General features: G+C 38.5%; 1 protein-coding gene across 2 annotated transcripts in view; it reads left to right on the plus strand.

The window, feature by feature from the left end:
• The first annotated feature begins 6 nt into the window (after positions 1-6).
• LEMD3 (LEM domain containing 3) overlaps positions 7-21436 on the plus strand; it is a 41998-nt gene continuing 20568 nt past the window's right edge. The window contains exons 1-3 of one of the 2 annotated variants that reach the window (XR_005626969.1): positions 7-1512; positions 15638-15675; positions 18061-18127. Coding sequence is in view for 1 of the 2 variants with exons in the window: in XM_039703988.1 (XP_039559922.1) it covers positions 93-1512; positions 15638-15675; positions 18061-18127 (1525 nt within the window). In the remaining variant the exon portion in view is untranslated. The remainder of the gene's footprint in view (positions 1513-15637; positions 15676-18060; positions 18128-21436) is intronic. The other variant, XM_039703988.1, reaches the window with a different exon arrangement.

The raw sequence follows: 21436 nt of genomic DNA on the forward strand, positions 1-21436 counted from the left end.
CCACAGCCGAGTGCGGCGCGTCAGTTCCGGCGGGGAGCGCGGCGCGGCGCGTGGGTCGGAAGCGCCGCGGCGGCGGCGGCGGGGAGCGGAAAATGGCGACGGCCGCGCAGCTCACGGACGAGGAGCTCTTCTCGGAGCTGAGGCGCTTCGGCTTCTCCCCGGGGCCGGTCACCGAGAGCACCCGGCCCGTCTACCTGAAGAAGCTGAAGAAGCTGCGCGAGGATGAACGGGCCGGGGCCCGCGGCGGCGGCGCCAACAAGACCCGGAACAGCAACAACAATAACACTGCCGCCGGAGGCGGCCGGGGCCGCGCCGCACCCCCGTCCGGGGGCGGCAAAGTGCTGCTGGGCTTCAGCTCGGACGAGTCGGACGTGGAGAGCAGCCCCCGGAGCCAGGCCGGCGGCAGGAGGGAGCGCGCTGCGCCCCTCTTCCGCGGCCTCAGGCCCGCCGCCCCCCACGGCGCCTGCGGCGTGAGCAGCAGCTCCCCCCCGGAGGAGGCGGCCCGGCGGAAGCCCAACGCCTGGTGGGGGGCGGCGGCCAGGAGACCGGCGGCGACTCAGGGTGTGAGGGAGCTCGGCGACGGCGAGGAGGAGGACGACGAAGAGGAGGAGGAAAAGGAGAGCGAGCAGCAGCGGTGGAAGAACCGGACCGTGAACGGGAACCGGCTCCTCTCGTACGGAGGCAGCAGGGACAAGTACTCGGACTCGGAGGAGGAGGAGGCGGCGGGGGCGAGGGCCAAACAGCAGGAGGAGTCTGCAGTTCGCCGGCCCAGACGGAGCCTCAGCAAGTCGCCTGCTCCATTCATAACAAGCAAATGCGCTGCAGCCGGCGCTGGCGTGATGGAGACGGGCCAAGAAAGGGCTGGCGGAGGCTGCGGTGCTGGTGTGCTCGTAACGAATGACAGGGCGGCGGGGGCGGCTGCTGCCGGCAGTCTAGACAGGGGCAGCAGTCAGGAGGAGGAGGAGGAGGCGGCGGCGGCGGTGGGGGGAAGAGGAGGAGGAGGAGGATGTGAAAATCTGGACTCTAGTCCTCCCAGCCCCAGATACCGCATTGGCCTACCCAAGAAATCCCCATCCGTATTGTTGTTGCCACCACCGCTCACGGATGTGGACAGCGGCAAAATCTCTGACCCTCCAGGCACCATTAGGAAAGCGACCAATAATCATGTTCTCAGCGGTGCTCCTAGTAGCTGTAATGTTGAATCCAGGATCTATTCATCTACTAATAGCCTTCCCCCGGGTGGAACCACCTCCTCCCTTAGACTCAACCACTCCAATCATACGGGTTCAAATCATACCTACCTGAAAAACACCTACAAGAAGAATCTCTCTGAGCCCGAGGAGGAGCTTCTCCAACAGTTCAAAAGAGAGGAGGTATCCACCACTGGAGGCTTCAGTGCACATTACCTGTCCATGTTCCTCTTAACTGCTGCATGCTTGTTCTTTCTGATACTGGGATTCACATACCTGAGAATGAGAGGTTCTGGAGTAGCTGAGGATGTGGGAGCCAACAGTAAGTATTAGGTGAAGGGTAAGAGCAGTTTCTGCAACTGGATGTAACAAATGTTAATAAGCCTTTGCGTTCCCAGACATCCCCGTACTGAGCAGTTCTGGGTTCCACCTTAGTATAATCTCTCCTTACAGGATGGTGCACCGAGAAATTGTCTTTCCTTGTGTATGTGCTTTGCAAGCTGGTGTAATAAGCTTGCAAGATATTTGAGGATAAACTTAAATCCCAGCATTCCCTGCTGTAATCTGTTGATACCTTATTTTCTAGCAAGTTTTCTTCCCAAAGCAATTCTGTGGGTTTTGTTCAATTTAGCAGCAGTATGGTTAATAGAAAATTGACGAAGTGAGGCTTTATGTTAATCTCTCAGGAGTAAGTGCACACAGTTAGATACCTGGGATTCCTGCAGGGCTAAGATTTGACTGTAGTTGTTTGGTAATAAAGCAGGTTGTTTTCATTCATGTGTGCTGAGGCTTGAAAAGGATCCTGGGTTGAGATGATGTTGCACACTGTGACAGACTTTGTGCAGTGAATACTTGACCTATTGTTTATTGTTTTCTAATAAACGATTCCTTCTAAATTTAGTTGATAATAACGTTTATACATTAATTGCTGCTGTGCTTTAGTGTGAATTTCAGAGCATTCATTTTTATTTTTTTAAATACTGAACTGTATGGGAACTTCTTTAATATGTGGAAGTAACTTAGAATGGATTTTAAAATGACCGTTTTCTAGTAATGAAGAATACAAAAATGGAAACATACCACCTAAGGGTGGTGATTCACGCTAATTCCGTTCTTGGCTGTTTTGAAATGGACAGTGGAGATTCTAATATCAGAAAGAAAAATCATGCCATTGCTGTCTTGATTTTTCATTGCTTCTGGTAAGAAATTATGCAGAAACCTGGTTTTGGAATGTAAGAGCATTAGAAGGTTCTTGGCAACCTGCACTTTTCTTGAGATGATTGTGGATGGTGTGTGTGTGGGGTGTATGAAAGTGTGTACATTTTTTTATAGAGGGTAGAGGATTTATGTACTCATTTGTGGACATGTGTACAGGGCCTTGTAAGGAGTGATCTGACTGTTACCTTGGGATCTGCTAGATGTCCCAGGGCAGCAGTGTGGGCTGGCTTCTTTTCTTTTTCTCTTTTTATTCCCTTTCAAACTTTGTTCATTGCATTAGGGTAGCAGAATAATTTTAAATTCTGTTTTGTGCTCTTTGTGGGGGGAAGGGGTGAGTAAAACATTTGGTGTTGAGGAAGGACAGTAGCAGCAAGGACTTGGGGATTTGCAGTGGTTTCATTGCAGTGGTCCACGTGGTTTTTAAGTCTTGTTCAGTCTTGTTTTTTGAGCTGGCTGTGAACATACGCAGGTGGGCTATAATTAGATACAGTATAGTGTGACTGTTGGGACTGCTCATACTCTGGTTAGCTTCTGCCATAACTGTTAGAGACAAGCCTACATTTTCTTATATATGGATAAGCTGTATTCTTGTGCTAGCATGTCTTATATGCTTCTTTTAGTCTTGAAATATGATTTTAACTGGAGAAGATCTGTCAGCCTACTGGGGTAAACTGCCAAATTCAGTGGTTGAGTTAAAACTGGCTTGTCATCCTGTTTGGTAAAAGCTGAGTGTTTCAGCAATGTAGATAGCAATAATTCTTAAAGTTCAGCGTGGATTATTATTTTTTTTATTGAAGGAAAATTTGTTTTGGAATGTGTGAATGTTCCTATAGAGCATGTGGGATGACTGTTGAGTGTATTGCCCTTAAAGAGTTAACCCACCTGGAACTTACACAGGGAAAATTGTGCTCTTGTTAGAGGACCTTGCTTAGGTTAGGCTGCCTAGTCAGTGCTCTGGTAGCCCAGTGTTGCTTGGTGGTTCAAGTAAACCAGTTCTTGGCCTGTTCTTACTTGCTCTCTTTCAGTGGAACTCTCGAAAGTGGATTTCCTGGAGAATTGTCCTGGCAGTGGCACTCGTATTTCATCTGTGCTACTTCCTCACAGCCCCAGGCTTTGCTGCAACATAACAAATGGGAACAGGGAATAGTGTCCTTTGGCAGGAGCAAACAGCACGTTTTGTGGCTAGCTCCTTTGGTGGGAAGAGGAGCAGGCCACTTCTTTTAATTAATGTGGGAATGAGCAGGGACTTACCTCGCCCATATGTTTAGCACGTGCTTACTAAATTCCTTTCAAATCAGCATATGGAACAAAAATACGGTGGGCTGTAGAACAGGCAAGAACAGACAAGACAGGCTAATAAAGATTGATGTTTACTGAAAAGGGGGAGAACCCTGTCTTCTATTATATGCTTCCTAAGCTTAAACATCATCCAAGTGAGTCCTTTGACTCTTATGTTTATATGGGTGTATTGTCTGGGTTTTTTAATAGAAGCAGAAATGATTCATGCTTTTTAATGAAAAATAGTAGTATATCTCAAAAACAGCCTTATCATTTAGGTGATTGGATATTGAGATTTTTCTGTCTTTTAGGTGGTTGTAGGTTAGATTCTGTTGGATGAGAGTGATTTGACAGTGGAAAAAAATAATCTATTTTAAACTCCAGTCCATGTCATAAAAACTTTTAGGATTCAGCAGAGTTGCAATATATGCATCTTATTATCATGCTTACTATGATAAAGCAATAAAGACAGTTATTTGTATATTTGGTGCCTTCTTATTTTAAATTTGCAGGGAATGATGCACAGTGAGCTTAATGTTGATTTTCTTAATAGTTAATTGCCTAAAATTAAATACAATCAGAGTAAGGTGATAGTATGTTTGAGGTGTTGAAAAATACTTATCACAAGGTACACTCAATATCAACACTTAAATATTTGTCAAGCTAAGAAGAGAGGAGATGTGTCTAAAGGAGGAGGCTTAAAACCAGGTGTTGTAGTTGAATTTAGACCAGGTGGAGTAATGTAAAGGGTGAGCAGAGTATTTCACAAGAGACTTGTCACACTGTGCATAGTGTTCAAATGATTTCTTATGCAGTGCTCTGAAATATCTATGAAGTGCTTTAGTTTTTTCACATGTAGCATAAAATGTTCAAAGACAAATCAGAACTGGGCTAATTCTTCTATATCTAAGCTTTAAACTTCACTTGAAGTAAGGTTTTTATGCATTTTCCTGTCTAAAATAGAGATGGACTTTTTCTTAAACCTGCTGAAATGACCTGCTCTTCCATCTCACATAACAGACCCAGCTAATGCTAGTGCCTGTTGTGCTTGCTGTCTTTGACAATGCTGCATTTGAAAAAGATCCGTTTGGGCTTGGTGCTGGTAACCTCATTCATTTTACTCTGGCTGTAAAGAATGTTTTGTTTTTAACCTGCCTTCAAAACACCATGGGATTATATCAACTTCTTGCCAAGCCAGCATAGTATTTTGTCAGGAAAATGATACACTTTAGGCTACTTCCTAGGTTCTTCAAACCCTGAAGAGGTGTGTCTGCCTATCTCTTCAAACTCCTGTGGTTTTGTGATGTTACTCTGAGCATCTCAAGTGGCTGTTCCTGGAAGTTAATTCTAAAGTTATTTTTAATGAAAAGATGGTAACTGTATCAGATGGGTTGATGTTGCTTTCAGATCTGGTTCACTTTCTTTCTGAAAGATGTGGGCGCTTAGTACAGATGCTGTTGAAGTCTGTAATCTGAAATAGGTTGTATGTAGGTTACTTCTGCCATTTCTGCTCCAGTACTTTGGGAAGCAGTTGATGTGAGAAAAGAAAAAAACAAAACAGAACAAAACCATCACAACAAAAAATGAATCTTGAAGGTTTCACGTAGGCCTTTAATAAAGTCTTATTTTCTTATAAGAAGCTTTTTAAAGTGACATGTCTTGCTAATAATTTTGGTCTTTCTGTGATTCTTGTTACAAAACAACTGCTAGGAGGATAATCCTTACTATATTTACTACAACTTGTGTTTTTGAAATGTTAATTCAGGGAGACTTAGCAGTTGTGTATATTGCAAGTGTAAGCTTAAGCAAATCACAATTCTATGAGTTTCATTCAATTCCACTGATGTTCCTTTGTTCTTGACGTCTAAATTTCTCAGGTGTTAAAACTTCTTTGGAATTTTATGCAGGGAGTTTAGTTGCTAAGAAGTTAGATTTGCTGTATAAAGGACAAGAAGATGACTGTTAAGCTCACAGGCCTGCAAAGTACTGTTGAAGTGCTGTGATATTTCACAGATAACTGTTACAAATTTACTTGCCTTCTAAGATCACCTTCTTAGAAGAGTCTATATTCTTTAGAGTGTTGGCTTTAACAGAATAAATTTAGTTGTGGATAGGAACTATTTGTGGAAGAGGATGTAATGAAGGGAAGGAGAAAAATTAAAATATTGGAAGTGTTTCTGTGCTATGTGCCTATTAATGTTGCTTGTACTTTGCAAGGGATACCCTGACTTGTATTTGACAATGTAACAACTTCTATTGAAATATTAGCATATTGCTGTTTCACTTTCTGTATATTGCTTTAAATCCTAGTTAGCAAGTATTTCTCAACTAGGTGATAGAAAAGAAAATCCTGATGTTTTTCTTAAAGACTAGTCTCTCTTGTAGCAATCTCAGTTCTATGGTTTGATGAGTTTTGGATCAAGTTCAGTAGATCAAACAAGAAGAATCCCTAGGTTGTCTTCATAAGGTAAAGTCAGGCAGAATAGTTAGATTTCCTTAGGATTCTTGACAATTCTAAACTCTCATTTTCCTTATGGTATGTGAGAAATTATTCTTTAAAATAAGGAATAATTTGGCTTTTTGTGTAGGAAAGTTGAATAATTATTATGTAGTGATTTTGGTCTAGGAAAGTCTAATTGCTATGTAGTACAAAATAGCTCAGCTGACAGCTTCAAGTCCTTCCTAAAGGGTTATAAACAGTCTGTTTACCTTTGTAATAGATCTGGAGTATAAAGTATAAATAAGAAAATTGCTCAGTAGTGTTTGAAACAAAAATGATGGAAATTCAGAATTCCTATTTTTAGGGAGATAGTGGTAGTTGATACTTAGTTCAGAATATTTATGAGTACTTTGCATTCATGTGCTTAAATGTGCTGCTGTTAGCAGATGTGCACAAAACATTCCTTATGCCATTACTGCAGATTCTTATTATGACATTTTTTCAAAGTTACTGTTGGAAGCTATGAGTTTTTTGAAGTAAGTAATACTTACTTCATAAGTAAGTAAGTATTACTTACTTCATAATATCGGAACTAGAATTGCTTGCCTGGGGAACAGGGATGCAGAAGAGCTCTGACAGGAGTCAGTCTGTTTTCATTAGGTATCAAAAAGTAATCAAAAGTTTGCACTGCATTCTACAGTGCATAGCTTTCTCAAAAGCAAATTTCATTTCTGATGTGAGGTGATCCAGAATCTGAAAGCAGATCTGGTTGCAACTTTTACATTTTAAAAAGCTCTAGAGACTAAAAAAAGTGCGAGAAAGCAAAAAGCAGACTTGTTTCATTTGTTAAGAACCTCAGTCAACTCTCATACTGTTCAAGTGCAATGCAGATCTTTCTGCTTAGGACAGATGCAGAAAGTGATAATGGATGCAGTGGAAATATTTTAAAGAAGAGCCCATGATACACAAGGACTTAAATTTTGCATTGTAGGAGCCCTACTGTTCCGTAGTCTATAATTATCCCAGTACAGGAGGAGAATCAGGCCTGCAGTCCTCCTATCTTTGGGATGCCATTGTGTTTCTAAAAATCATTTACGTTTAAATCCTTTTGAGATCTGTGTTTCGTCTGAGAGTAGTAGGTTGCAAACTCAGATTCACTGCTTACCCAGCTAAGCTGGCAGGAGTTGTAGAGTTGTACCGAACTGATCCCTGTCATGCTTCTAGACTTGTGCTTCAGTAACAGTATGAACATTTGAACAGGCCAGAACTGCTGCTTGAGAAAGTTGCTTCACTAAAAATCTTAGGCAAATAAATTAAGCAAGTACAGTGTCTTTTTGTTGGTGAAGGTGCTATTCCAATGTTGTGGAGGATCACGGAGTGTTTTAATCATGAGGCATATATTCCTTTTGCCTATACAGTTCTTGTGAGTGTATTTGCTGCTAAAATTAGTTGTCTGTTGTGATTTGTGTTAGGTTGAGGGTCAGTGACTTGAAATCAGGGTGTATTAAAAAGAAAAGGTTTTTTAAGGGAGAATCCCTTCTTTAGTACTGTCTTGTCTGTCCTTGGCTCCTTCTATTTTTCCTGGTAGATACAGATTTGTGGATGAAGGTAGTAGTGCCTTTGCTGTGATTATAATAAATCAGGACATGGTGTAGCTCAGGTCTTGATCAGAAGTAACCTTGGCAGCTTCTGCCCACTGAGTCGTTCTGATACAGAGAAACTTGTCAAAGGGGCAATGGTACTGATGGAAAGAAGCATTCTGATCTGTGCAGGGATAGATTGAAGAACCGCTCCACATCTTAAAGCTGAGCTCATGTAGCTTCCTTCTGTGTTAGAAGGTTTGCTGGAGTTTATAATGTTCAACGTTGAGTCCTACTGTGCTGTATACCTCCTACAATGTTATTTAGTGCTGTCTTTCTGTTCTGCCTGTGTTTATGTTCTGCCATGCAGTGTGAGAGTAGGTGTATGATAACCGTGAAACAGGCAAATGTGATGCCTGTTGGGCATAACTTGCTGGAGGAGATGTGCTGTTATGGCTGGCATTTTTCAGAGATTAATTCTTTTTGAGGAGGAAGAGATCAAATTTTCTTATTTGTAAGCATGAGAAGTACTTATGTTTTTACGTTTGCTTATGTAAAAGCAGGTGTGGATAAAAGTGTAAGGCACTATGGGAAATAGGGAATTTGAGCTGTGTTAAAGGATGTGTTCATGTTTGGGTACTTTGTCTTTTGCTTATAATAATAAATGCATGTTCATTTTGATATAAACTCAGAAAAAAAAGAAAAAGGGAGTGTTGAGAACATCTAAGAGCTATACTGCTGTACTGTTTGTACAGTGACCTTTGAGCTAGGAGTAGAAATACCAGTCTTTTGAGTGCTCCTGAGAGCTCATTCATTCAGAATGGGCAGGTATGCATGCACAGTTTGATTTGGTGATCCTAGGTGTGTTATGATCAATGCCTGTTAAGTTTTACTTCCATCAGAGGTGGTACTCCCTGCAGAGTTTCAGTTGTCTACATTGAGCATGGGTGTGTTGGCATACTTCAGAATTGTGCAATGTGGTGGCTTTTTATTTATAACTTTAAACACTTTTTTTTTAACTTTTGACCTTCAGCTAAAGGTCTTGCTTATTGAACTAACAACAAAAATGTGCAGATTGAGTACAAATGCCCATGAAGTGGCAGGGGAAGAAAAACAGTGAGAAGTTAAATTCACTTGTTTTATTCTGCTGTGTAGAATATGTGATATTAAAGTAATTCCTTTTGAGGGAGAGCAGACTGGAGGGAAATGACATGAAAGTAGCAGCCCTGGGGAAGAGCTGTCCTGGTAATTGAGGACCTAAGGCCAAACAGGGTCTGCCTTTTGCTTCTGTAAGGAAATGAGTTAGCATGTGATTTCCTTTGCCATTCAGAATAAGGGAATGTACCAGGCTGCTTACACAAGCCTTGGGATCAGACTAACTGTATGCCAGCTCCCTTAGGCACGAGATACATGATTTGAGGAAAGAGAGTTAGGATCTTGTTCTGTAAAATTTTTTTTCATAGTTCAAGCACTGAGTTTTATGCTACTATGTAATGACCTAGATACTATAGAGTTCTGATGTGCCAAAGGTGTGGTACAGTTTTATTGCCCCTAGTGTTTGAGATCTTGGTACGACTCACTTGTACTTCCTTTCTGTCTTCTTTTTTTCCTGTTTCTGTATGGCAGGTGAGTTTCTTGCCAAGAAAGGTTCTGTTTTTTCTTGGTTTTTTCCTCCTCTCCAGATCCACCAGGATCAGAGGTGCACACAGTACTGCTAGAAGATTCATCACCTTAATCCACAAGCTGATGATGTAACCTTTTAACTAGTAGGCATAACCTATTTAATTAATAAACAATGATGATAACATTAGTTCAAGTTCAGTCTTAGTTCAAGCAGACTCTTAATCCGAGTAAAGAATAATGGTGTGTTAGTCCAGTTGTTCCCTTTGGATAATTTTTATTTGAACCAGGTAGATTAATCGAACACATCACCAAACAAAAGCAGCTGCTGTGGTAGACAGCCTGGAAGGTTAGCCAGCTCTTCCGTCTTAGTCCAGTGGAATAAAAATGGAAGTAACTCAATTTTGCTTGGTGTTATGCATGTCCAGTCAAGTGTTATGTTTGTATTACTGTATTACTCATCCTGATTTTGAGCCCTTCAAACTTCTACAGAATGTGGTGAGCAGTTTCCTTATTCTTTTAACTAATATGGATACTTGTGGTAAACTGACTGCTGCTTCCTCGGTGAAAGCTCATCTTTGTCATGCCAAGAGACCTGCTAGCAACTACCTCTGTATGTCCTGCATAGACCACCTGTTCTCAGAGTTCTACTGTTGTGTTCAGGCTTTGTAAATATATTGTCCAGCAGTTCTGCTTGCTGTCATAGTGCAGCAAGCACTGATAGACCAATGTGTGCTGAAGGATTGAAAGGACAGAGGTGCAACAGAACCCCAGTTGTAAAAATGAAAAATTCCTGTGATTGGTATCTTGACTTTGTGCTCCTATCAAATGTTACCTTTGGATGCTGTAAACTGTTCATACTATTACTAGTACTTTGTAACTGAAGTCTGTTTGGAAGAAGAGGTTATAATTGTTTTTATTTTGGAAACTCTTCAAGACAGAAGTCCTTACTACTTGTTTGAAATCACAGGATATTTGTATCAAGACTGGGCCTCTTGGCAGAGTGACAGTAGATTCAGTATTTAATTGCAGCTTCCCATTGATTCTTAAACCTTCTGTGTTTGAATAACACTTGCTTTATTAGTTTGCTTTCCACTCTGAACTTTGGAGTTTGAGGAAAGCAGAATGCTTCCTAGTTTAACATAAGACATGTTGTGTTGCTATGCTTTAAAGATTGAGTTTCCTCTTTTTTCTAAATTTGTGTTAATTTGTTGAAGTGGTGGGTATTTTTTGACCTTATAAAATGTAAGGAGCTGAAATTATTTGGGAGAGGTGCAAAAGAAGAGCTATTTCAGAAGCCTATTCTGATTCTCAACCCATAGCAAAATGCTAGTATGTGTCTGAAGTCTAACACTTCTCCTGGTAATCTTTGGCAGCTGCTCATAAGAGCAGTCTTAGTGTGGTTGGTTTTTTATTTCCTATGTATACACAGTACCTTGTTATATGATTTTAATCTAATTTTTACAATGCAGACCAAGTGCACTTTTGGGCTATTTTCCCTAATAGAACAGAGACAGCTGTTTCTTCTGTGTTTTGTAATATAATGCAAAAAATCATGTGTGCAGATAATTGTTACTAAAAAATATTTCCTTACATGTTCTTAAGAACAGATAACTTCTATATTTTTTTATAATTAGGCTTTTTGTTCACTAATAAGAGTACTAGAATGAAACTAATGTTATTATTGTAGTGAAACTGAATAATCTGATGAGAAGCTTTCCCAAAACACTTGTGTCTCTTCCTAAATATGAATTAAATTGGCATGACTCACAGGAGCACCTTTCAACATTCAGGTCTAACCAGCATTTAAGTAGGCAGGAGTAGATTTAAACCTTTCTAGAAAGGGTGATACAGCTAAGCAAAAGAGATGGTTATTTTGTTGTAATTTGATTCTTAAGAACAGATAACTTTTATAATTTTTTTATAATTAGGCTTTTCACTAATAAGAGTACTAGAATGAAACTAATGTTATTATTGTAGTGAAACTGAATAATCTGATGAGAAGCTTTCCCAAAACACTTGTGTCTCTTCCTAAATATGAATTAAATTGGCATGACTCACAGGAGCACCTTTCAACATTCAGGTCTAACCAGCATTTAAGTAGGCAGGAGTAGATTTAAACCTTTCTAGAAAGGGTGATACAGCTAAGCAAAAGAGATGGTTATTTTGTTGTAATTTGTTGAGCTTTTTATTTTTTTAAGTAGTGAAAAGTCCAAAGAGAAATTCTGGTAGGTCATATCCTTTTACCTAAAATAATGAAGACTCTTATTTTCAGAGGTGATAGAAAGTGTGTCTGAAGTGTGTATCACAAATATGATTGTTTTAATTCTTTTGGAGGGGGTCTTTGTCGAAAGAAGGGAACAACATGAAACTGTTGGTTATTTCATCAATTGTTACATCACTTACAAACAGAATTAATTAAAATTATATTGGCTGGAAAAATTATCAATAAAAGAGCTTTAAACTGAGCCAGTTAAAAAAGTGACTAGATGTTAAGGAAAGATTCAGCTGTTTGTACATTTGTGGCACATTACGCTGCTCTTGAAAATTGACACAGCCAAGGAGTATTCAAACTGTAATGGGGTACCCACGTAGAAATACAAAAGCCATTTCCAAAGCACACAAAGATGATCTGTATAGAAGGAATTGCTGTATGATTTGATGTCTTAATATCAAAGCAGAGAGATTTAGACTGCAGGTTCAAAGTGGTTTCTGCCTGAATTAGAGAAATATGGAGCTGGAAGATAATGCAAAACTGCTTGTCTGTTTTGAGCATTGAATTATTGCAGACAGGAAAATAAAGGCAGGATTTTTTTGTTTAAGAAGTTTGAAATATGGAGTTCTGGAATAACACTTTGTGCAATAACTTGTTTGTTTGGTATTTTTCTGGCATTTTGAGGTTTCTGAGAGACAATGTTTGGAATTATTCTTGACACATACATGGTATGTCAGTGGCTGAAGTTAGACCTTGATCCTAGACTTAGAAAAAGTTACAGACCTGTTAGCTGACATTAAAAATTCTTGGGTTGTAAAATTATTGAAAAATTGTTTTCAAGATCATGTTTTCTTATAGCAGTGCTTCTAGTATTGTTTCTTACTCTGGTAGCAGTACATTAGCTGGATAATGTATTTGCTTTAAGAAGAAAAAAAAATCTGATGGAAAGCGTTAGATTATCCTCTTACAGAACACATCTTTGTAATACAGATTTTGGAAAGGTTACTATTTCTGTTTTGGGGTTAGTCTGCTTATGGCTTGGTGGATGAGGAGGAGAAGAGTACTTTGCAGGGAGGAACATTCTTGTTTCTGCAGAAGCTGCTAACTTGGAGGTATATGTTGTAGTGGACAGTCTCTGAATCCTTTGGGTGAATGGTGCTTAATTCTTTGTGTCATCACACTGAGAAACTAACTGCTTATGGGTTAGTTGGGATCATTCTTGTTTCTGCTGCTGCAGCTTTACAGTTTCTTAAAGTTTCATTGGAATTTTGCTTTTTCATCTATAAAATCAAGTTCTCTGTACATTCAGAAATAGATTGTGGCATTACAGTGGTTCTGTTAAAAATGGCACCTTAAAATGTTAAGAACATGGAGCTGCAGAAAGGTTCAGAGGTGGCTTTTATAGCAAGGAGGAACTCCTGCTAAAGGATTCTCAAATGTGTATGAGTGATGAATGAAGGAATGAATGTTATGGAAGATCTGAATAATGTTTATTACACTCTCTGCCCTCTGATGCAAGAATACATCTTTTAACTTTGTAGCATAAGGAGATGGTAAGTTCTTTGAACTCCATTAGAATGGGAGGTTCATAGACTATTTTCAAGGCTGGCCAATTGTTGCATGGTAGAGGTCTCAAACCTGTTTTGAGGAGGAGCCTTGGAAGTATATGTTCAGATAAAAAAATCTTATATTAATGATTGATTCTTAATTTAATGTTTAGTTTTGTACAATAAGAATTTATCACTTTTACAAATATAGTTGTATATTCTAAGAACTGTCAAGAAAGCTTTTGAACCAAGAATGCTGATGTAGGATATTGAAATACCTTAGGCATGTTGGAGTAGGTGAGAACTTTGCATCTGTGACTGAAGCATGTGGGAGGATTTGGTAAGAGATAAGATTCTGGACAAAAGAAAGAAGGGTGTATTCAGAAGAGGAATTACTGAAGAGGTTAAGGAGTGGCCTTATTAACTCAAGTGAATTGAGGTTATGTGGTAAATAAATGCAGATTGATTAACAGTTGTAATTGCATATGCAACTGATAAATTGCTGCAGTTGCATTTTGCATACTTGCCTCTCAAGGCCCCAGTCACTCTAAACTAAATAGTATAATATATAAAATGTACTTCCATTTTTGGTTAACAATAACAATCGCTAACTTCAGAGGGATTTAGTGGAGATCCTATAGTGTGAGTTAAAATAAGAAGTTTTAAAGATTGCTAAATATTTGTGATAGGTATTTGAAAAGGAGGTTGGTATTCTTGGTCATTGTAACCACTGTGTATTTGTATATCTCATTTGGCTTGCTTAATAAACTCAAGGTGTAATTTATGTAAATATGAAGTTGCCAAAATGTGAGATTGATTTTACACTGGGATTGTGATGCTGGAAAAGTCTAACCACCACAATAGCCTCCACTTAATTGCTGGACTGCCCTAGCATATCTAGAATTTCAGGTGACATTTTTCAGTTTGTGTCTTTGCAGGTATGGAAATGTTGCATATGTGTTTGTTTCATGACTTTCATCAGTGCTAAAGTATGTTACTCAGGTGTACTGAAATCTACACACTCTTGTGTCTTGTGCCTTCCACTCTAAAAACCACTGCTCAATCAAGATTTCATGTATGTGGAATAGCATCGACCCTGGAGTCTGTAATTATCCTTGTCTGGATAATTAATGATCAAACTGGGTGTTTAATCCTATTTTAGGCTGTTTAGAGTAAATGTTTAGTGTCCTGGGTGTGTTTGATTGAGTTAATGAATGAAATATGTAAAACTTTTTAAAGCTGGTAGCTTGATAATCCAGTAAGCAATGGCTGTGAATTTGGACCCATAGAATGAAATCATGAAGTGCTGTAGGGCTTGGTAGGCAAGAGTCTTCAACATCTGCTTCTATGAGCTTTAATTATTCTTATATCTGAATAGAGTATTTGGATGTCTGTGAAAACCTGTCCCTGTGTTTGGGTGGTTTTGGTTTGATTTTTTTTTTCCATTTGCTGTATCAGAAGAAGCCAAGGAGCTTATTGGGTTGGTAACATGCTTTATTTTTTTCTGAGCTGAGGCACATGGGCAAACTTGCTTGCAAAGTTGCAGAGAGTCAAGTCTTCTTCATTTAGAGAGTGTTTTCATTGTCCTGCTGTTTTATACATCATTTGTTGGTTGTAACTGTAGCAATGTGGATCTTACCATTGCTATGTGTAGGAGCAGAGAAAGGGAAATCATTTCTACTTCAAACTTCCTTTCAAAACTAAGGTGAAAAACATCAACATTTGTCTGCTGACAAGGCAGCTACTGAAGTTCATGCAGTTAATAAAAATCACATTCTTTTACAATTTTTTTTTTCTTGGAAAATGATTTTTTTTGTTTCTTATCCATATTCACTTTCACTTGACTGAGGTTGGGACCCCTGTCTTATAAGTTGGTCCTTAGTTTCTTTTGTATTCTCCATTTCTCCTAAATGAGAAAGCTTGCCATGAATTTGATCTAATATGTCAACCTTTATGTTTCTCTTATATTTCCTGTTTATAACTAAATTAACTCTAACTGATCAGTTTGAGCATGGTTGTGGATCAGCAATCAAGATATTGCCAATCAATCTACTCTTGGGTGGGCAGCTTTTGATACTTTGTGAATACCTATATGCATGGGAGTGCATTAGCTCTCAGTGTGTCAGTCTCACTCTTGTTAAAAGAAAATGCCAAGTTGTAGAGCTTTGTTCTATGTATTAGTGGTGAGTAAAAAAGGGGTTTTCCTTTTTAAATTGTCCACTAAAATGTAAAACCATCAAATTATTTCAAAGCAATTGAGTTATTAAATCAAGAGTTCAGCAAGTGGCAAGCACAGGTTTTTTTGTAAAGAAATAGCTGTGAAATTTGTTGATACAAAAATCTGGTTTAACCTAAATGCTGCTATACTGCATTATCAAATGCAGAGTTAGGGCAAAGGTTAATAGATGTCTCTGTTATTTGTCTTATTATGGACCTTGCTTTATCTTAACTATTGCAGTGTTGTCATAAAGCTACAATGTTAGTATACCTTTTTAGTATTTTCAGACCCTAGAGTGAATTAATTTGTATCTTTTTTTTTTTTTTGACAGTCAAGGATCCCTTTAGTGAAGAACTCCAAAAAATACAAGTAAGTAAAACCACTTAACATTGAGATTTTAATCTGTCACATGGTTGTATGAAAAGAATATAGATCTGTTCAGAAGGATGCAGTTTTAGTGTAATTTCCAGGAAGTAAATGTACTTCTTGTAACCAATGTTTTAACTTTTTTTTTACCTTGGGCAATATAAATAGGATTACAAGATTTGGCTGTGGCGTGCTGGTTGCTTCATACACAATGAAACTAGTACATAGTTTGTGTTGTAAAAAGAAAAGAGTGTTGCAAATTTTGAGATTAAATTTAACAGTTTTTCACTTACTGGTACTATTTGGCTTTTCAACCTTGAAAGCACAGCTGGTAAGAGATGATTGACCTGAGGATCTTTAGTGTTATAGAAGAGCAAGAGTTAAAGTCCTTCAAAATGGAATTTAAAATTTGTCTCTTGATTCCATTCTGTTACTTATTCCTATATTTACTTTTTTGTCTGAAATATCAGGGTAACATTTTTTAAATGTCACTATCGAAGTTATCTGTATTATTCTTAGTGATGCAGCATGTGTTCAGGTGGTTCTCTCTTCTGACTTGAATTGTAAACATAATGATCTGCTTTTGCTAGGCATATATAAGCAAGTATTGCAGACAACTGTGGAGGATTTGGGGAGATGTTTTTTTGGTTTACTGTGTGGGATTTGGTTTTTTGTTTGGTGGATTGGTGGGCCTTTGTGTCTAGGATTGAACTCTCCAAAAGTGAGTAATTGCATATTAAGCAAGGTGGCCTTGGCTGGTTTCTTAGATAGAAAATGTTTCTGAATCTCTTGAACAAATTAAATTTCTTGAGGCAGATTCTAGGGATTCTTACAAAATGACTTTACTAGTGTGGAGAGAATGCATTTTGTTCACTGAACTTGGCCTGAGAACCTGTTCTATATGTTACTTACTCCTGTTTCTGCTGCACTGTTCCATAGTAATCCCATTGCACGCTTGCTTGTTTGTTAGCTACAAAGGTTATACTGTTCAGTTCTTCTTTTATGTGGTCCAGCTGTTAATTATTTTAAAAAAAGGTCACAGTAATATTTCTCACGTTCATCTCAACGTAGCTATTAGTGAAGTCATGGGTGTACCTACTGGCAATAAATGGAACTTGAAGAACTGCTGGTGGTGTGTGTGTGTGCTGGAGGACTGATTTTCCTCTTCTGCCATTCACAGTATTTTCTGGCCAAGAAATGAATTAGTAAGATTGGTTAGTTTCCATTGATGTAGTTGAGGAGTATCAACATACTCTCAGTGATGGTTTTGTAGTGCCAGAATAGGGAGAGGTGACGCTGGTAATTGTTGATAGTTCTGTTGGGAAATAATTTGTCTATTGTTTGATAATGAAAGAAGTATTTTGCTTTTCTGGTAGCAAATTTCTTACAGTAAAAAAAGATTGGACTATTCACATTTTAAAATTATGTCATAGTGCTGGTGCATCAGGGAATTAAGCCTAACATAGCTACTTTTTTTCAAAATTAGTATAACCAGCACATGCACAAACTGGAAAAATACTTTTTTGAGTGTTTTTTTAAATGAAGGCTCTATTCTTAGCCATTTGATAAAACTTTAACATTTCAGAATAGCCTTTAGTGTACATAATTGTGTATATAATTGCATGCTCTTTCTCTTTTTGTTTTGAATAATTCCTTTTAATATAAAATGGTCCTGGTTATATTTAAATAAAATTACTTGGTATCTTGATACATTTAACTCCCCTGTAAGTAGCAATTATATGACATCTCATATTCATGCTTATTTTGGGAATTAGGCCTTTTTATATTTTAGTGTATGCAAGAAGTATTAACAAGATAGTTCACAGCTTTCTGGTGTGCTTGTTTTGGCTTTTTGTTTGGGGAGGGTGGTTTATTTGGTTGTTTTTTTATTAAATTACTGTAGTTTGAAGGTAGACAACAAAAATCTTCATTTGCTCTGGATCTTGTGCTGGATTGTGACCAGATGGTACTTTTGTGTGGCTTGTATAAAATGTCACATCACATTTATAAAGAATAAAATTTTTATTTTTACACAGTAGCTATCAAAAAACCACCCCAAATAAAACAGATTTCTTTTGAGTCATTTCACTACTCTCTTGGTAGTATCAAAATACTACAGGGAGTCTCTTGGTTTTAACTGGCAGATCCATCAGAGTCCAAACTGCAATCTAGTTTAGCTTCAGTCAGATCTAAATATTCAGTGTATACTTGGATTCAGAATCTATTGCCTGCATCATATCTGGTGTGTGAGATGTTACAGCTTCCTACCTGTATGTGTAAACCCTGGGTTTTTTCCTCATGGTATATGAAGATTTTGGGGATAAAGGGAAAAAAAGCTATATCTCTGCTACTCGTGTTTTTAACATAAATATGTTTTTCTCATTCTAGGAAGAGGAAATAAGTCTCATGATGAAGAGCTTGTATGCACTTCATGATAAATTGGCACAAGTAGCAGGTAACAGTTAAAAAAGTATTGTGATGTAACATTATGGCAACAGCTACAGAAAAGTCTATGCTCAGACAGTGATTTGTAATAACTGGCTGGGTCCCTGATAGCCATATAGATCAATTTGGGAAACTTGAAATCCTGTTTCTAGTTCGCTTACACTGTCTTTTTCCACCAGTGTTGTGCCTTTTGTTGCAATGTTTGCTGATGAGATAGGCACTTGAGTATTGTGATCCTGTGTGGTTTTTGACCTGATGCTTTAATACTTTAGTAATCTCATTTTGTTAATAGGCTGAAATTAAATTTGCTGTATGTGGAGAGGACTATGTGGGTTTCTTAAGGGTTGTTAATTCAAAGTGGTGAAAATAAAATATTTTGTGATAAAACGGTTACTAATAAAGTGAACAGTAGTGGTTGAACAAGATTGCATTGTTAGACAAAATGTCCAGCTTAACCATATGACTTATATAGTAATGACAAGTGCTGCATATAGTAATGTGTCAGATTTGGTGTTTAGGGATAGTATAATATCTTTTTACTTTGAATATTCAAAGTAAAAAATAGGGTGGTTTTATCTAGAGTTGTAAGGAACACAGCTTTAAACTGCCTACTTAGGAAATGGTGAAGTTAAGGCTGTGATTATAACTTTGGCATCTGGTAACTGAGAGTTACAACTGAGTCTGTGTCATGACTTAAACAATTTTTATCATCCTTGCATGTTTAACCCATCACATGCTCAGGAGGTCTTACTGGTCTTCGTGCCAACTATTTGTTTGGCATCAGCAAGTTTTACCTAGAAGGCTTTTCCATTATTATCAAGTGCTACAGACATTTCACAAACATAAAAAATGTGGAAACAGCTCTGTGTCAGATACGAAGCTGACAGTGTAATATGTCAAGGCTATATGGGAAATGTGTGAGAAATTTGAGTAGCTCTGTAATACCCTTTAGATTGCATCAGTAAGCTATGTTCATGCAGAAACATTTTGTTTCCACAGCATTTGCAGCGTCTGCTGTGAATAAAATAGGTGTTTGGACAAACCCCACATATTTTGGTTTGTTTACATCAGAGTATCCCAGAATGGGTCAAGTTGGAAGGAAACACAGTGGGTCATCTGGGGCCAACCTGCTTGCTCAAGCAGGATCATCCCAGAGCACATGGTGTAGGATTGCATCCAAATGGTTCTTGAACATCTCCAGCAAGGGAAGCATTCCACATGCTTTTTGGACAGTCTGTTCCAGTGCTCAGTCACCCACACAGTAAAGAATTCTTCCTCGTGGTCAGGTGGAACTTCCTGTGCATCAGTCTCTGCCTGTTGTCTCTTGTCCTGTTGCTGGGTACCACCAAGAAGAGCCCAGATCCATCCTCTTAACATCCCCCTTCAGATAATTATAGGCATTGATGAGGTCCCCTCTCAGTAGTCTCTTCTCATGGCTGAGCAGGTCCAGTTCCCTCAGTCTTCCTCATAAGAGAGATGCCCCAGTCTCATAATCATCTTTGTCTTCTGAAATAGACTGTATTATAGCTGAGCATTCAAGGTGATTGTTGCTTTTCCTTACTTAGATCACTGTCGTGCTGCTTGCCTCTCTTTTGAAGAGTGTAACAGCTTGCTGTTTTTTCAGTGTGTCATCTGCCCCTCCAGGGGCCATACAATAAACAATGTACTTGCATGGGTAAAAAGGTTTGGCACATAATTTCTACATCCGTGAAAGAAAGGGAGTTTTCTTTATTCGCTGGGGCTTACTTCAGTGTGCAAATCTTTACACTGTCTGCTTATGAGGAAGAATTTGTATGCTCCAAGACAGCTGCTTTCTTCACCAGGTCTCAAAGATGTATTTTTCTCCATTGTCTATTTCTGGCCAGAAGGGTCTTCAAATGCTTCCTTTCGAAAAATAGAACTATCCTCTCTGGTTAGGTGGTACTCCAGGCTGGAGCTGTAAGGTGAGATTGCCTGGTTGCTCAGTAGAGTAGCTTTCATACAGTCTGAAGAAGGACCTAATCCAGCTTTACTTGGACAGAAATTCTCCTCAATGCCAAGTTTCTTAAGATATGAGAGGAAGATGTCTGCCATCCATTTTTGAATACTGTATTGATGTAGACCTGGCACACTATCTGGAAGCAGTTTAAAAGGCATAAAACAGAGAAAGTGGCAGAGGAGATGCAGGATTTAAGAGTGTTGATCTTGTGCACAGTGCACTGCTTCAAAAGTGAAGTTAAAGAACACAGATTTACTCAAAGTGGTGCTTTTCAGGTCTCTCTGTCACATTCTTGGAAAAGTTTCTCTCATTTCATACTTGGCTTTGAATCATTTGTTCATGTTATAACTATTAATATTAAAAAGGCAGGCTGGAAACTTGAAGTAGTCTGTTCTCTTAAGCTTTATTCAACATCTTGACTGCCATAAAGATGGTCCCATCAAAATGTGGTTTCAAGCTCTGTTTAATAAAACAGACTTGTTATTTTTACTGATTTAGTTTCTTACCTTGTCAACTTCAAATGGAGAGCAAGTGATGGGACTTTTATTTTAGAAGATAGAAAATGAAGATTTTTTTTTAAGGAAGAAAATGTCAGAGTAACAGTTTGTTAATTTTGATTTAATATACCGTGTTCCAACTGTGGATACCTGTTCTGGACTGTGGTGCTCCAATATGTTGTCAAATTATTTCATTATCCAGTGTAGAAATAGGTTGCCTTTAATGCATCACTGTTCTCAGAATTACTAGGCTGCCAAACCTACAGTGAGTAATTTTTTGCCTCCCAGAAAACTCAGAACTAGATGAGCAGATACTGCTTCTCCCTTGAGTTGAAGTTTGTGTTCCTTGTTTTGAATGGTTTAGCTATTCTTCAAGACAGCAACTTTATATAAACAGTATATATTTCAGTACCCAACACTTTCTTCTAAACCAAAATATCTGCTTTTTTAAAATTAGGGTTACTTCAGCACATTAATTACTGCATATCTTGGTCTTTCTTGGAGAGACTTCAGTAGATCACATCATTTTCAGTCAGACTTGAAAAATGAATAAATCTAACCACTATATTCACAAGAAGCAACCAGCTACCCATGGGTATAACCCTTTCTTGTAGATGAAGGATTTTTTTAGGTAGCCATTTCTTTTGCCTGGCATTCTTCAGTGTGACAGTCTGTTGAATTTAGACAGTTTCCTTCTTTTCACAGGTCCTTGAAGATGCAGGGGTGAATTAGGCTTTCATATGTAATAAGGCTTCCTGATAAATCCATGTCTGGTAGAAAAAGCTGGCAAAGCACCTAATGTTATTTAATATTAATTTCAAGTGTCAGCTACTGTATCTGATAG

Source organism: Passer montanus, unplaced genomic scaffold (genome assembly GCF_014805655.1).
Source record: "Passer montanus isolate IOZ18808 unplaced genomic scaffold, ASM1480565v1 scaffold17, whole genome shotgun sequence".
Lineage (NCBI taxonomy): Eukaryota > Metazoa > Chordata > Aves > Passeriformes > Passeridae > Passer > Passer montanus.